The 16481-nt window shown below is 35.2% G+C and overlaps 3 protein-coding genes across 4 annotated transcripts; 2 read left to right on the top strand and 1 right to left on the bottom strand.

Annotated features, from left to right (window-relative positions):
- Window positions 1-4401: 4401 nt before the first annotated feature.
- Window positions 4402-4785, top strand: LOC141695519 (ylmG homolog protein 1-2, chloroplastic-like). The gene has a single exon (XM_074499759.1). The coding sequence runs from the start codon at window positions 4402-4404 to the stop codon at window positions 4783-4785; it is 384 nt and encodes a 127-aa protein (XP_074355860.1).
- Window positions 4786-9367: 4582 nt separating this feature from the next.
- Window positions 9368-12495, top strand: LOC141696716 (laccase-6). Its single transcript, XM_074500833.1, has 6 exons — window positions 9368-9584; window positions 9690-9841; window positions 10066-10310; window positions 10408-10536; window positions 11032-11973; window positions 12087-12495. The coding sequence occupies exons 1-6, from the start codon at window positions 9462-9464 to the stop codon at window positions 12215-12217; spliced, it is 1722 nt and encodes a 573-aa protein (XP_074356934.1). The 5' UTR covers window positions 9368-9461; the 3' UTR covers window positions 12218-12495.
- A 108-nt stretch (window positions 12496-12603) lies between these two features.
- LOC141696717 (protein LEAD-SENSITIVE 1-like) lies at window positions 12604-15714 on the bottom strand. Of its 2 annotated transcripts, none has more exons than XM_074500835.1 (3): window positions 15583-15714; window positions 15214-15361; window positions 12604-13568 (listed from the first exon to the last, which is right to left on the bottom strand). In XM_074500835.1, the coding sequence occupies exons 2-3, from the start codon at window positions 15305-15307 to the stop codon at window positions 12874-12876; spliced, it is 789 nt and encodes a 262-aa protein (XP_074356936.1). In that variant the 5' UTR covers window positions 15308-15361; window positions 15583-15714; the 3' UTR covers window positions 12604-12873. The 2 variants fall into 2 exon arrangements, with proteins under 2 accessions (XP_074356936.1, XP_074356935.1); XM_074500834.1 differs by having other exon boundaries at window positions 15473-15627.
- Window positions 15715-16481: the final 767 nt, after the last annotated feature.

Raw genomic sequence — 16481 nt, 5'->3', positions numbered from 1 at the left:
TGTACTTAAGCTTGGGATTCCTCCTGAATCTGACATGGGAGAATCTCTTGACAATTTTGGCCATTGATTCATCTTCCAATTGCTCCAGCTCTTCCAAGGAATAAAAATCATCACTTGATTGATTTGTAGTAGGAGGATCATATTCTGCTACTAACTCATTTTCCTCACCCTTGGAAAACTGTACCATTCTTTCTAACTGTTGAGATTGTTGTTGTTGTTGTCCTTCAGCTACAAGTGCATTAGATGTGCTGACCATTCTATCCTTCCCGTAGACTTCCTTCTGTTGAATCTGCTCCAACTCATAGGTTTTTAACACTCCATAGAGCCTGTCCAAAGAAATCTCACTCAGATCTCTAGCTTCTCTAATGGCAGTGATTCTATGTTCAAGATGAGCTGGCAGTGTTAAAAGGAACTTTTTGTTGACCTCCCTGATTGAATAATACTTTCCATTGATGTTCAGGTTGTTGATCAACGCATTGTACCTCTCAAACACTTCAGTAATTCCTTCTCCTGGATTTGATTTGAAATGTTCATATTCAGAGGTTAGGATTTCCAACTTGTTCTCCCTAACTTCCTCTGTGCCTTCATTAATCACCTCAATAGTTTCCCACATGTGTTTGGAATTTTTACAGTTCATCACATGTCTGTTCATCAAGGGATCAAGGGAATCAATTAATATTAATTGAAGGCTGGCATCCAAGGAGGCTTCTTCCTTCTCAGCAGGAGTAAAATCTTCAGGCTCTTTTGGATAGGTTCTAGCTTCAGTAGTCACCACACCATCTATTATTACCTCCGGTTCAATAACCATCGGAGTTTTTATACCCTTCTTTAACAAGTTTGAATATTTGGGATTTGCAACTTGTAAAAATAATAGCATCTTCTTCTTCCACATGATATAATTCTCTTTATCAAATTGTGGAATTTTAACGGTTCCAACTTTATGTGAAGTCATTATGAATTTTTGAATAAATAAAAATTCAAGGAGTTGAAAAATCACAAAAGTCTAGGATCTTGATTTGTTCGTTAATCAGAAGACTCTGATACCAATTGTTAGGTCCCAATATGTTTGTAGAAGGGGGGGTTGAATACAAACGTTACCAAATAATAGAATAAATGCGGAATAAAAAATGTGAAACAAAATTCAAGTTAAATAAAAATATTATTAAACTTGAAAGGTGTTACAACAACTGTATCGATTACAAGGTATTAATCTCAAATCAATTATCACAAATCTAGAATAAATTCGACATGAACTTTTTCTATTTTTGCAATAATTAGAATCAAATGCTAAACGCGATTTGAGATTAAGTTCTAGGGATTTTGATCCGCTAGATTGTTACACAAGAACAAGATAAATAATTCTAGTGGTTTGGATTTAACATTAACAAACTAGAATTTTGATCTTGATGTAAGCAGAGAAGAAAATAAAATGTTTCAAGGCGGCTGCTTTCTTTTCTTTGTTCTTGAATGTGTTCTGTATGATTGAGATTTTTTGAGTTGAATGACTTCTGCTTCTATTTATCAACAGTCGAATTAATTGAATTGGAATGACAATCCTTTAAGCTTGTATGACAATCGGTGAGACTATCCTTTTGAGCTAGCAAGACAATCGTTTGAACCAGCATGACTATCGGTAGGACAATCTTTTGAACTGGCATGACTATCGGTAGGACAATCTTTTGAACTGGCATGACTATCGGTAGGACAATCTTTTGAACTGGCATGACAATCGGTATGACAATCCAGATTGTCATGCTAGTTCATTTTCAATTGTCTTGCTGATTTAAGATTGAATTTAATCCAATTAAACTTCTGAAAATTCCTAAAATTAATTCTGAATTAATTAATCAATTAATTTAATTAATCAATAAATTAATCTTTGCAGATATAATTTATTTACTTAATTAAATTATATGACTTAATTAATTAATAGAGAATTAATACTAACCCTGAGCAGCATCCATTCTTCTGAATATCTTCTGAAAATCACTGAGAATTATGAATCAATTCCGCCACTTCAACGTTGACACTCGATGTACTGTCTGGTTCATGAGTGACTAACTTCCGTGACGTTTCTTCATGTCTTGACTTTGACGCTTTGATTTTCTTCAGATTAAATTCTTGTAATTAATGATACTCTGACGAGATCTCTGTCACTTGATTAAATCCACGATCTTGATTTATATCACTGAGGCATGATCAACTTCTTGAACTTCTTCCAGTGAATTACCTCCTCAAGTCTGTAGATGAACCTTATTTCTGAATCCTTTGACAGATATTACTTTGCGAGATCTCTCTGACGGTCGATCCACTATTTACTTATTACATTCTTATTTGAGTTGAGTTGAATCCTCGAATATACAAATAGGCTATGACATATGACTTACAATATTATCTGACGAGTTTTTAAGTTATACTTCGTCATGGAAGCTGAGGAAAATCGGGAATTTTTCCACTTAAAAGAATCCTAATTTTCTCTCTCAAAAGGAAAATTTCGGAATCTCTTGACTGAGAGTTTCCCTCCTTGAAGGTGGAAGGAAACTTTTCTATGAAAAGGATTTTCTTGCAGGTACACTTGGATGTTTGGAGTTCTAAGTGAGTGACAAACTGTGAGACTGAGTGACAAACGTTTGAGTGTAGAGTGGAGTGAAACATGAGATCACTAAATAGAATTCAAACACTTGTACTGTGAGGAAATGGTTACATAATATAATCTCTTCACTTGGTTGTGTTGTCTTATCCCTCTGTTCAGATACATTTTGAAGGATTACTCAACTAAGGGGGAGGGATTATATAGAAAAATAGTCTTTCTTATGCTAAGGAGGAGAGTTTTCACCTTTATTGTATTAACGGGGAAGTTCTTCATCTTAGGAGGAGAGATTATTGATTTTAAGTTCCAAAATATTTTCTTTGTGCTCTATGGAAAGATCTGAATATTGAAGACATAATTTGGAAGACATAATATGGAAAGATGATTAAACACATTCATAGTTTTGAATCATTTTAAAAAATAAAGTGGTTAACAATTGAATAGAAGCAAATGTCGATAGTCTTCTCTTCTGCAAACAAAAACAACCATTGATAATCATCTGCAAAAATACAATTCAAAATTGTGAATATTCATATAAAAAAAATCAAATACGTGAATAAGTAACCAAATCGCACATAATTATGAACAAAAACATGCATGTACAAAAAAATAAAGAAAATATTGCGCATTTCCATAAGTAAATCATCGATGGACAGAGGAAAGAGATAATAAAGAATAAATTACTATAAAATAGTATTTGTTAGAAGATGATATAAGAAAATTATGTATATACATATATGTTACTGATATAATAAAGAAGAGAGAATGAAAATGAAGAATATAGAAGATAATGAATACAGCCCGTAAAAATGAAAAGAAGAATATAGAAGATGATTCATGGATATGGCCGGTAACAAAGAAAGAAGAAGAAGATAATGATTATTAAGGAAAGTTGATTTTTGAATTTGAATTACGGTAAACATGAATTGTGGATCTATAATTGATTTGGTATGATAACAAATCTATTTTAATAATATGTTTGATCTTTTTAATATTGATAATTGATTTTTTAATAATTTTAAATACCATTTAAGATGTGTATAGTCATATGAATCTATGCAAATTTGTGTAATAATTATTATGTTTAGGAATATGGGTCGATCCACTAGTCAAATTTAAAAAAATATGGGTCAAAATATTTACAAATATGTCATTTTTAATATAAATTTTTGAATTTAATGCTCGTTAATATATAATAAATAATAGATAATAAATTTTAAAGGATATTATAGAAACACAAATAAATCAAAATTTGGTGGGGAAGATACAAAACTGAACTGACGGGTTGATCAAAGTCCACATAAACAACCTTTAACTCTAGGCAGCTCCAGCATAGTTCGTTCTTTGTACCTACTAAGATTACATTTTTGATTGGCATTTCTTGACTTTCGATGGCCTCTCAAACCCTAAACCCCTCATTTCTTTCTCCATACACATCTCTGTCTCTTCATTCTTCACATCCTAAACATATAATACATACATCTAATGTTTCTATACTTGTTCCCTTCTCAAAACTCAGCTCCACCTCTCCACCTCATCTCATCTCTCTCCCCAGCTCAATACTCATTTCCCAAATTTCAAGAAAACCCAAGATTTGTGTTTCCTCCTCATCATCTTCTTCTTCTTCTTCTTCTTCTTCTTCTTCTTCTTCTTCTTCTTCTTCTTCTTCTTCAAGTTTCCCCACTGACCCACCACCCAATTCATCCAAAGATTCAAACTTTACAACTCTCTTACCCTTAACTTTGTCAATTTCAAGAATCTTGTTTGAAAAAGTTAGGATTTTTGGCCCCAAATTAAGGGGTATTTTTACAATGCCTAATCCAGATGAGCTATTAGCTATTCAAGGTGTTCAGGATACATTGATTTGCACAATGGGTCCCTTGTTTTTTGCAGCAATTAGTAATGCCCCTAGGTCTTTGAACACACCATTGACTGTTGTAGCTGCCGGGATGTCGAAATGGCTTGAGATTTATAGTGCTGTGTTAATGGTTAGGGTGTTACTTAGTTGGTTTCCTAATATTCCATGGGATCGTCAGCCATTGTCAGCTATTCGAGACTTGTGTGATCCTTATTTGAATCTTTTTAGAAATATTATTCCTCCGCTTTTCAATACTTTGGATGTTAGTCCACTTTTGGCATTTGCGGTTTTGGGGTCACTTGCTGGCATTCTTGGTGCCTCAACCACTGCTTATTGAGCCTCTGTATGTTATCGAATTTATGATTAAGTGTAAGGTTTGTAATTTTACTTGATCATTTATATAAGATGTTATGGGATAAATTTTGGTGGCTGTAATACTCTATTTGTCAATTTGGTTTATACGTATAAAACATCTAAATACCAATGCTGTGCTGATTTCTTTTTGTTATTTTAATCTGTTTGTAATTGATTTTTCCCATTGCTTTAAATATATGTAAACTTTGCTTGCTTATTGCTTTTAATATGTAAAATTTGCTAGATCTATCTGTTCAGTCCTTTTAATATAAGTTCAAAGTATTTTTTGCTTCTTCACATAAACAATACTAGCCAAGGGCGATAAAAGGGTCCTAGATTGTTGCTTCTTCACAAAAACTGTACCAATCCCACATCATCCGACTGGCATTGCCAATTCCAATCCTATGGATCCCCTTCCTTTTCAGATTAGCTCCTTTACGCACTTGATTAGATCTTCTAGAGTTGAATGGAAAGTTAGGTTTGATGTTCGACTAAATTTTCATTGTTTACTCTTTGTGCAGATACCAAAAATTGAACCTGTCTATGTTATTTTAGCTTTATGCACTATGCCTAATCCTCCTCCGGATGGATGTCGAACACTCAGATGTATTCTTCAGGGTCTTTAAAGACTATCTCATTGTTTGTAAAGTTTTAATGATAATATGTTGTATTATGCCTTTGGAACACTAAAAAAGAAAATGAATCTACATGTGTGGCCAATTTGTAGTTATCCACTTATCCTTACTTTAGATTACTTAAACATGGCCTTTCTAGCTCTAGGTAGCGACTCTTGCCTAATGGAGTAACATCATGATGTGAAGCTACAAACTAAGTTACCCGGACTCTTCAATTTTGCCCTTATACCCGTGTCCATCGGACATGACATGGGTGTGGGTATGGGATTTGAGTCGGATACTTGAGATGGAAACCGAACACTTTAACCGTAAGAAATCTAGTTCAAAATGATTTACAAGTGTTTACAACAACTTAATCCTCTTAATTTTAGGGAAGGATGTCTATAGATTACTATTTTCATGTTATCCTTTTGATTTGTGTTTTAAATATGACATAAACTATTATGGATATGTTTACTTTATGTGGTAGAAGACACGAATTCACAAATTTAATGTATAAAAAGTAGGGATAATATCGTTTATGTGAAGGTTATATGCCGAATCCCCGCAACCGTGTCCAATTTTGGATCCATATCCACGAATCCTAATATTTTTAAAACTAAGAGTGTGACACTAGGATCTGCACCTATATCCGACACCCGTACCCGAGTCCGGGAACTTAGGCTACAAACGTAACATGTGTCCAATTTCTTACATGTTAGAAAGATAATGACAGAACTGTATGGGCAGTTCTGGTACCAAATTTGTGATTATGAACTCAAGTAGCTAAACTAACTAAAAAAATTGCCATTGGGTTGTTAGAGCTATTAGTTCTGTCATATTGTGTACATAATGCATGTTTTTTTTATTACTTAATGGATTATGTTTATGAAGGTATCATCTAACCCTAGGCCAGGATCCAATCAATATGCTACCTGATCGACTTAGCCCATTGACATGCACCTTATAATCTTATTGCCTTAGCAGTTGCCTGGACATCCAGGCTAAGTTACCCGGACTCTTCAATTTTTCCCTTATACCCGTGTCCACGGACATGACATGGGTGTGGGTATGAGATATGAGTCGGATCCTTGAGATGAAAACCATACACTTTTACCGTAAGAAATCTAGTTCAAAATGATTTACAAGTGCTCACAACTTAATCCTCTTAATTTTAGGGAAGGATGTCTATAGATTATTATTTTTGTGTTATCCTTTTGATTTGTGTTTTAAATATGACATAAAATTTAGCAAAAAAAAAAATGACATAAACAATTATTGACATGTTTACTTTATGTGGTAGAAGACACGAATTCACAAATGTAATGTATAAAAATTAGGGATAATATCGTTATGTGAAGGTTATATGCACCCGTGTCCAATTTTGGATTCATATCCACGAATCCTAATGTTTTTAAAACTTAGAGTCTGACACTAGGATCTGCACCACCTGTATCCGACATCCGTACCCGAGTCCGGGTAACTTAACATCCAGGTACTCCATCACTACCTCCTCTTGCTTGATGGCTTGTTTTTCTAATCAGAAGTAATCCATCACATCATAATTTGAATGATGCTAGTAATTTAAATCTTTTGTAGTACTTATGGATATATAATTCGGATTTTCTTCCTTATTTGTGCTCAAATAGAGAGTTTGCTATTTATTCGAAGTATTGATTAACCATGCTTTCTGGGGGAGGAGAACCTTTATAGATCTTAATAGACACAACCTATCTCTTATTCTCTTCGTCCACTCCCATGATTCCATGACTGCAACTTTATACCCTTGACTTCATCCTGAGGCTAATGATCTACATTACTAACCCCTCATATCCATCATGACTGGCTGAGTTTTCTCAGTTCACTTATTTCTTGCGTTGGAATTGAACAAAAAATCCTTAAATAAATGGCACTCTTGTTGCTTTCCTCTTCCTTGTGCATAACGAACAGGGGTGCATCTGACATAAACATAGCAATATAAAATTAAACATTAATCTGCGATATTGGCTGTTGTAATGCTCAAGATGAATTGAATTTATTAGAGATTCTAAAATGGCAGAAGGTAACTGCTAGGGCCTAGGAGGGTTTGGTACTACTAGTATTAGGGGTGAGCATGGGCCGATTCGGCTCGGTTTTCGGATAAAACCGGAATCTTATATCTGTTGGTGAAGGATATAAAGTGTTTGACCTTGTAACTGAGAATATGTCATGTTCTAGTGCTAATGTTGATTGTGTGCTTCTTGGGTATCCAGATCCCAGTTTATGTTATTTTATAGTTGTGTGCTTAAATTGCTTATCCTTAGTTTGTGCTATTTGGTGGTATTCAGTTTGTAAGCAAGATTGTTCTACTGGCCACGGCTAGAAAAGTAATAAGATTTACTTTCCTTTTTTTATGTTTGTGAGGACAATGCTTAATCCCGTCGATGTCTGTTACTTGATTAGAAACTAAGAATTCTAAAAACATCTTGTTCTTGAGTCTTGGCACCAAGTTGACAAGATCTAGAAAAAAGTAATATGGGTTGTGAGGTTTTTAGAAGATTTGCACGTTAGCCGGAGCAAACTTTGAGCGCATGATGGTATTGGGTTACCTGCATACCAATACCATCAATCAAATACTACAAAAAGCTTTCTCATAATTAGTACACACCTCTTTTCAAACTGACATGTATTTTAAACCATAGTCAATCAAATGAAAATATATAAACTACGTAGCTTGATCAAATTCAGACCATTGCGCTCACTACCATCTTTGACTAATTCATTTGTATCTGAATGGAGTAGATGAGAGAGTTGGAGATGAAGCATATAAAAAGATATTAGCAGTAGGGTCTTGGGGTTGGGGTGGGGGGGTGTTGTGTTGACACCATCACCACAGAACAGCAGGCCTGTAGTGTAACATTTACAACAAGGCGTGAGCTTTCAAAATCTTCCCCCATGATTCATACATTTTAATCATTTCCAAATATTCAACAGCTATTATCATTTTAATCAATTCAAAACAAAATCCTTACTCATGAAATGTGATTGTGATTTTTTTATAAAACAGTGGACAATATATAAATGCCAAAGGTCTTTAAAGCCGGTTCCAATTTTTAAATGAAATCAGTCAAGGCCGTAGGACTTGGAATAGGAGGCGTGCACCACCAACAACAACAACATGCCTATAATTCACTAAAACTATTAATGTCCAACCAAAGCAACACAAAAAACATACATATACTTATGTATGTTATTATGTAGCAGCCTCCCCACCTGTCTTCTCATCAACTTAATATACTGTAACCAAGCCCTCTCCAATTTCTGTCTTCTCCCCACTTGACCCCAAATATACGTTTAAGATACGAGTACATGAAGCCATAAAATGCTTTTTGCATGTAGATATGATGACACCACATTCATATGCAAGTATTAACCTCTAGAGTCTGGTCCCGATAAACGAAAATCGGACTATATAGTACCACACTTATTCAGAGCAACCGGTATTATTGAACTATCGTTTTGGTACGTGAATATAGTATGATCTACTTATTACAAACATATTTCGAACAGTTGTTTAGGTACGTAAATGCAGGGCGGTCCACTCGTGACGGCCTGACCTTTTATATCTATAATGTGGACGGCCTGACCTTTTATATCTATAATGTGGAAACCTATAGAATATACTAGATTTGTTGGTGTTGGTTTTCAGAGCCGGTGAAAATTAACATAATCTTCTGTCATGATTTATCTTAAAGAACATGTATGTTAAAGTGTAAATGTCCTGATTATTTAATCTACTTATAACCCACATGAGGGCCACGTTAAACATTCATGTTCCCACAACTTGTTACTACAAAACCATGCTACAGAAAATAATGATAGCTGACTAACACAATTCACAATACGTACATTGCTTGTGATGCTCTCTTCTTCTGCCCCCCCCCCCTATAATATACCTATATATGTAATCAGTTGTGTGCCACCATCCAAAGGGCTTCCATGTTCCCTGTCTTCTTCATTGTTCACTCCCCTCGCCCCGGCACACAACACGCACAAGTACATATAAATGGTAATAAATTTGGACATTTCATTCAAGTATATAAGCTTAAGCTTATTGTTATATGCTCATATTATGCATGCCATGGCGTTGTGGCCAGGAGGAGGATCAACTAGATATTATGAATTTAAGGTATCCTTAAATTTCTATCAAAATATCTAGATGCACTCTACCTCAATAATGCATATTACTTGTGAGATTTTTTGTTAAACAAGTTTCATATATGATACTAACCAGGTGCAAACCATGAACATCACAAAGTTATGTAAAACCAACAAAATCGTGACCATCAACCAGATGTTACCTGGACCAGTTGTGTATGCTCAAGAAGATGACCGAGTTATTGTAAAGGTCACCAATGAGACTCCACATAATGCAACAGTCCATTGGTAATCACTACTGCTATCCCCAATTTTATCCTCTTTGAAATAATACAATAGTTTATACCTGCTAATTTCAGGTTTAGTTAAGATAAGTTTCTACCCTACTTCACTTACCTATGATCAGTTTAGGTGTTTGTGTCTAGAATGATTAAGCATTATAACGTCATTTAGCAGCTTAGTTCTGCTTCACACTTAAGATTATACATTATTGATGTCGATCTCTTTTACAGGCATGGTGTGAGGCAAATACTGTCATGCTGGTCCGACGGTCCTTCTTATATCACACAATGCCCTATTCAATCCGGTCAGACATTCACCTATGAGTTCAGTCTTGTGAAACAGAAGGGAACACTCATGTGGCATGCTCATTTCTCGTGGCTCCGAGCAACTGTTTATGGTGCCATTGTTATATATCCTAAGCCCGGGGTTTCATATCCTTTTAAATTACCTTACGAAGAGCATATCATAATTTTAGGTACATTCTTTTTATATCTCCATTACTTTATGTATTCTACATACAATAGACTTTCAATTAAATTTCTGTATTGTTTACGACTTCAATCTTGCATCAGGAGAATATTGGACGAAGGATGTTGTAAAGCTTGAGCAGGCTGTTGTAACAGGTGGTGGAGTTCCTCCACCAGCGGATGCTTTTACAATAAATGGCCATCCGGGTCCCAACTATCATTGCTCCAACAATGGTACATATCAATAGTAGACCAAGAAATGCATAGCAATTTTAGCTGTTTAGCAGCTCTATTTAGGTTGTATGATTATGCAGTTTGTCGTATTATTTCATACAAATCGGACCATAGTGTATGTTTGCCGAATGAATAGGTCCCAGCGTATAGTGCTGGACAAATTAATTCCCTCTCCATACAAGTCCCAGTTGATGAGACGTAATTTGAACAAATGAAAATTAGAAGGGTTTGATTAATTCACTAATGATACCCTAAGTTCAACTTATAGATTGTGTAAAACCATTTAAATCTGTCCAGTGTCATATATCAGGTCCATGATCGATCTTTTGTTGCTACAGTCACTTTTATTTTGTTTTGTTTAATTGCTACATACACGTTTTAAGCTTGATCATGTCACTAGTCTTTCTGGTAATTCCTGTGTCTAAAAATAAAGGCATTATATTCTCAGTTTATAAACATTCTGCAGGATGTCAATTTTTTCTTTATGTTTTTCAGATGCATACAAGATTGATGTTGTTCCGGGCAAAACATACCTCTTGAGGCTAATAAGTGCAACACTGAACACAGAGAGTTTCTTCGCGATTGCTGATCATAATATAACAATTGTTGAGGCTGATGGGGACTATACAAAACCATTCACCACAGACCGTGTAATGCTAGGACCTGGGCAGACTCTCAATGTTCTTATTACTGCAAATCAACACATAGGAAGATATTCTATGGCCATGGGACCATACATTTCTGCCAAAAATGTGTCATTTCAGAATTTAACTTCACTAGCTTATTTTAACTACTTAGGATGCTTGCCAAATAGTCTAGCCGTTGAAGCTAATCTACCTCGTTTTAATGACAATCTTGCTGCTACAACAGTGATGGATGGGCTTAAAAGCCTCAATTCAGGTAATGTACCAAAAGAAATTGATACAGATCTTTTCTTTACCATAGGATTGAACGTTGAAAAATGTCAGTCCAGCAATCCTAAGAAAAACTGCCAAGGTAACAATGGAGGTGTTATGGCTGCATCCATTAACAACATTAGTTTTACCAGGCCTAACGTTTCAGTTCTGCAAGCTTACTACAGCAAGATAACTGGACTATTTACGGAGGATTTTCCAGGGATGCCTTTAAAATTGTATGATTTTGTAAATGGGGCACCTAATACTGCTCCTAACAATACGCAATCACTGAATGGAACAAGAACTAAGGTTCTTGAATACGGGACAAGGGTTCAACTTATTTTGCAGGATACAGGCACAGTCACGACAGAGAATCACCCAATTCATCTTCATGGCTATAGCTTCTATGTTGTGGGATATGGAAGTGGGAACTATGATCCACAATCGTCAAACTTTAACTTAGCTGATCCACCTTATATGAACACCATAGGAGTTCCTGTAGGTGGATGGGCAGCAATTCGTTTCGTTGCTGACAATCCAGGTAATAATGCACAACCACAAACTAGTATGCTTTAGCTACACATAGCTAGTATGTTACATAAACACAAACATATTTGTACATAGACTGATGACAAAATGAATAACATGTTGCAGGGGTATGGTTTATGCACTGTCACCTGGAGATACATTTGACATGGGGTTTGTCCACTGTATTCATAGTGAAGAATGGGAAAGGTCCACTAGAGACCCTTCCTCATCCTCCAGCAGACTTGCCAAGATGTTAAACAGAAAGTGCTCAACTTTTTTTTTAGTTATCAGGGGTGCATTGTTTTACTAGTATTTATTATTTCCAAAACATTTTTGTATTTTAAGAAAAAGATTGGATATAATAGAAATTGTTGGTGGTATTGTTTTTGATTATATTCGAAAATCAAGTGACCTGCCATTGCACTATTTTAGTATACCATGGCAACAATAAGATTGTAAGCAATGGTTAGGTTTTGTGTGTATGTAATATGTATGTCCAAGTCCAACCACCATTATAAAAAATCAGATGCTCTATATCATCATCAAGATCATAGGAATAATAGAACTTCACACTTCGACCATTACATAACACTAGTCATAGGAAAATTTGAAGTAAAAAGCTTATCTAACGAGAATGCAAGTATTTACTTGAAATTTCTTCATTTAACAATGTGAAAGCCAACAATTAACTCCTAGAACATTATCTACTACCCCAGATTTTCAGAATTATCAAGAACTAGGAAGATCAATCCATAATTGCACAAACTGCCAGAAGAAAATAAAAATCTTAAAATAAAAAGTTGCGGACTGATATAACCTACATTGCGACACTTTTAACTTGAATCCATGTTTAGTAAGGACAGCCAGAAATGTATGTACATGTATTGAGCTTCCTCCGGAAAGTAATGAGAAGTCAGAGTTTCACAATCTGCTCGTCAGAGGCCTTGTTCTCCTCAAGTACTTCTTCATCACTATCAAGCCAGCCAAGATTTACAGCCAGGTCCTCCACAGCTACTTTGATAACATCAGTCCGAACGCCAATATCAGTAGCGTATCTGCTCATGCAATACATTCCTGCTGTTACAGTGGCCACGCCGACAGGACTAGGCATCAATAACTTCAGAGGAGAGGAGAGAAGAGCAGCCAAAGGAGCACCAATAACTGAAGAAGCTTGGCCGCTTCTTCCAACCCCAAGCCTATCGACTGTCAGAAGACCTGTTCTACAGTATAGAGCAAAATCCTCACAATTATTCTGAAAAACATCATAGTTTCCAAATCCTTTCTGGAGAAGATACATTGCTCGGTGAATAACAGTCTGGGGTGAATCAGATGCTGCAGTGGTACAAGTCCCACCTCTTACTCTAGTAAGAAATATTGATGGGCTAACTCCATATTCAAAGCAGTAGAGAGATCCGCTTCGAAGAAAGCAGTCTAGGCAGGTGAGCACTACTCCACTGTTAAGCAGTCTGAATCCGCAGTCTGGATAAGTTGGACAGGATAAGGAGGTGTCTGACATTCCGTCAAAGGTTATAAGAGGGGCTTCAGTGCTTGAGCTCTCTTCCTTTTTAGGGGTAAAATGAACAACCTTGTTTCCCCCAACATAGATACCTGCAATTTTATAAAATAATCATTAGCAATTACTAATAACATAAGAAGTGCTCCAGTAGCATTGCAACAACCGAGGAAATCACAGTAGCAAGGTGTACCACTTGCAACTTTCCTTCGACATCCTCTTTCTGCCACTTGTTGGCATACAAAGACCGCAAGTACTAGCATATGCATGGAAGGACAACAAAAGCCAATTCTAAAGAATGGAATCTGATCATAAGGCATAATTCCTATCTAGTTTGATGTAATATTCACATCATTTCTTGCTACTTGTTTCAATCAAATATAGTTGTGGCTACCACAATGAAACTTTACTCTTTACTCTTTCTTCTTTCTTACCATGTCACAGAGAATCTCTACATATTTAATCCATGCTCTAACAAAAAATAGTAAAACATATGTAGATGCAAAAATAGAAGAAAGATGGACAGTTTAAATCAAAATGGTCCACTCCTCTTGTAAGGTTATTGGCTACAGTTTAAATCAAAATATTACACTCCTCTTGCAAAAATAGAATAAATGTATAGTTTTTTTGTCAAGAGTGAACCATTATTATCATGGAGTTGGCAAAATTTCTGGTGCAAGACATCTAAGCATTTTACCAGCACATTGCTTTAATTCGATAAGTGATGACTCAAGGAGTAAATTGACCTATACCCATCCTGGAATCAAATCTCTAGTTTGTGTCCTCTTTAAAACAATGAATTGGTGGGTGAATATAAGGAAATTACTGAATCCCTCCTTCAACCTAAAAGTCTGGTTACTTCCTTCCAGTTTTCCAACTGGTGGTCATTCTTTCCTATACCATATATTCAGAAATTTTACCATACTAAAATTATAAAGTCATTTTTTATATTTCAGCCTCCATCAACAACTCTTATTCCATCCTGTTCTCCCACCATTCTATTGCTTCCAATTGGGCACAAGTGTAACACATCGATTATGATTAGGGTGCGATGTAAGTCTAGCAACTTAATGCTCCATCTGGTTGGAGGAATGAAATGAGATAAAAGAATTAATGAAATTCGTTCTACCACGTTCAGACTTTTGCATAAAATTCTTTCTTTACACCATTTTGTTTAGAAAAATATAAAATTAAAGCTTAATCTGGCCAACATGATAAATGCTCATTCCTTCCTTCTTTCAATTATGTTTCCAACTTTACTTATTCTTTGCACATTTCTTCACTCCTTTCCTACCAATGTTCATTTAATTCCAACCAAATGCGGGCATAAACCTAGGATGACCCAAGTCACAAGGCATGATACTATTAGTACCAGATCATTGGCATGATCCCTTGTAGAAGAAGAATAAAAAAGGAAGTCCTCCGAATCATTGACTAAAATTGAAGAAACTTGACATAAAAACTAGTTGAAAACCAAGATCTAATTTTGGAACCTAGCAAAACCCTATCATCCTCTTGAATAGACAAAGGAAGAGGCAGATATTTTACTTTAAGCAGCATCAATGAACAATAAAACACTGTGCAAAATGACAAACTTGTAATAGATAAAAAGAAAGAGTAATTGCCTCAGAAATAGATATATAAAGATCAACAAGATTAGAATTGGCACAATGCATCAATACAATAGAACAGAAAAGAAGGAGAAAATTGTAATTACTGTTATCACATAACAGTGAGTACCATGATGAGAGTAAGCAAAGACAGCCCTGTAAGTATAGATGTGATCACCACCTTTTATCTCCTCTTTCTCCACTCTGTTGCTCAGTATCCCCATCTCTCTCTCTCTCTCTCTCTCTCTCTCTCTCTCTCTCTCTCTCCTTCCTTTCAACTGCAAACAAAAGAAAGTCAATTTGTTAGTAAACAAAAGGATAAATGCAGCAGGTTAAGCTTGAGGCCAATATAGATAGATGAAATGTATGTATAGTGAAGAGTAACGGACAATTTCCACCGAAGAGATACACTAGTCTCACTCTCTCTCTATATATATATCTATCTCGGAAAACAGAGAGAGAAAGAGGGTGTGCGTGGAGAGAGATGATTGGCTCTTACAAATGAATCAGATGAACAACCCCCTTTACAAATCTATTATATATACATTGATGATGGATGGATAGTGATGATAATGATGATGGAGACTCTTTTGCTTTTTTCTTCCTTTTCTTTCTTGGCCCCCCTCCCTTGGTTTCTCTTTCCTTCTACCTTTTCTTTTCCCAATATTTTACTACTTTTTTTTATTACCAAACTATTCTTATTTTTACAATTATTTTTGTTTAGATTTTTTTTATTCAATACATTTTAAAATTCTGATTCTCTGATCTCTATGCGTTTTTTCCATAAGATATTATTAACTAGGTAACCACGCTCGCGCGCTTGTTATAAATATTTTGAAACACTCTTTAAAAAATAGCTCAAATTTGAATTTGTTAAAATATTGTAATTTATTAAAGATCTTGTAAATTTTTTGTTTGGTAGATTAAAAAGTTTAAAGAGGATATATACCATACTACTCTTCATGTATGTAGAGAACTCAAACATATCGACAAGTCATTTCTGCATGTAGAGAACTCAGAGATATTGATAAGTCAAAATGAAGATGTGAAGAATTGGAGATATCGACAAGTCAATTTTTCATTTAGAGATCTTAGAGATATCGACAAGTGAAAATGTATATAGAGATCTCAGAGATATCAACAAGTCAATTCTACATGTAGAGATCTCACACATATCGACAAGTCATTCCACATGCAAAGATCAAGAGACCTCAACAAGTCAAATTTACTTATAGAGAACTCAGAGATCTCAATAAGTCATTATGTATATCGAGATGTCACTTCTCTATATAATAAACTGGAGATCTCGATATGCCTCTCAAATACAGAATGCAGACAAGTTAAATATTCAAGATTATCAGTCAACAAACGAACTATCAACTAGATTGAAAAGTCTAC

The sequence above is a fragment of the Apium graveolens genome, chromosome 11 (assembly GCF_009905375.1).
Source record: "Apium graveolens cultivar Ventura chromosome 11, ASM990537v1, whole genome shotgun sequence".
Taxonomy (NCBI): domain Eukaryota; kingdom Viridiplantae; phylum Streptophyta; class Magnoliopsida; order Apiales; family Apiaceae; genus Apium; species Apium graveolens.
The sequence above is the reverse complement of the archived record's forward strand: the minus strand, read 5'-3'. Positions and strand labels throughout refer to the sequence as shown.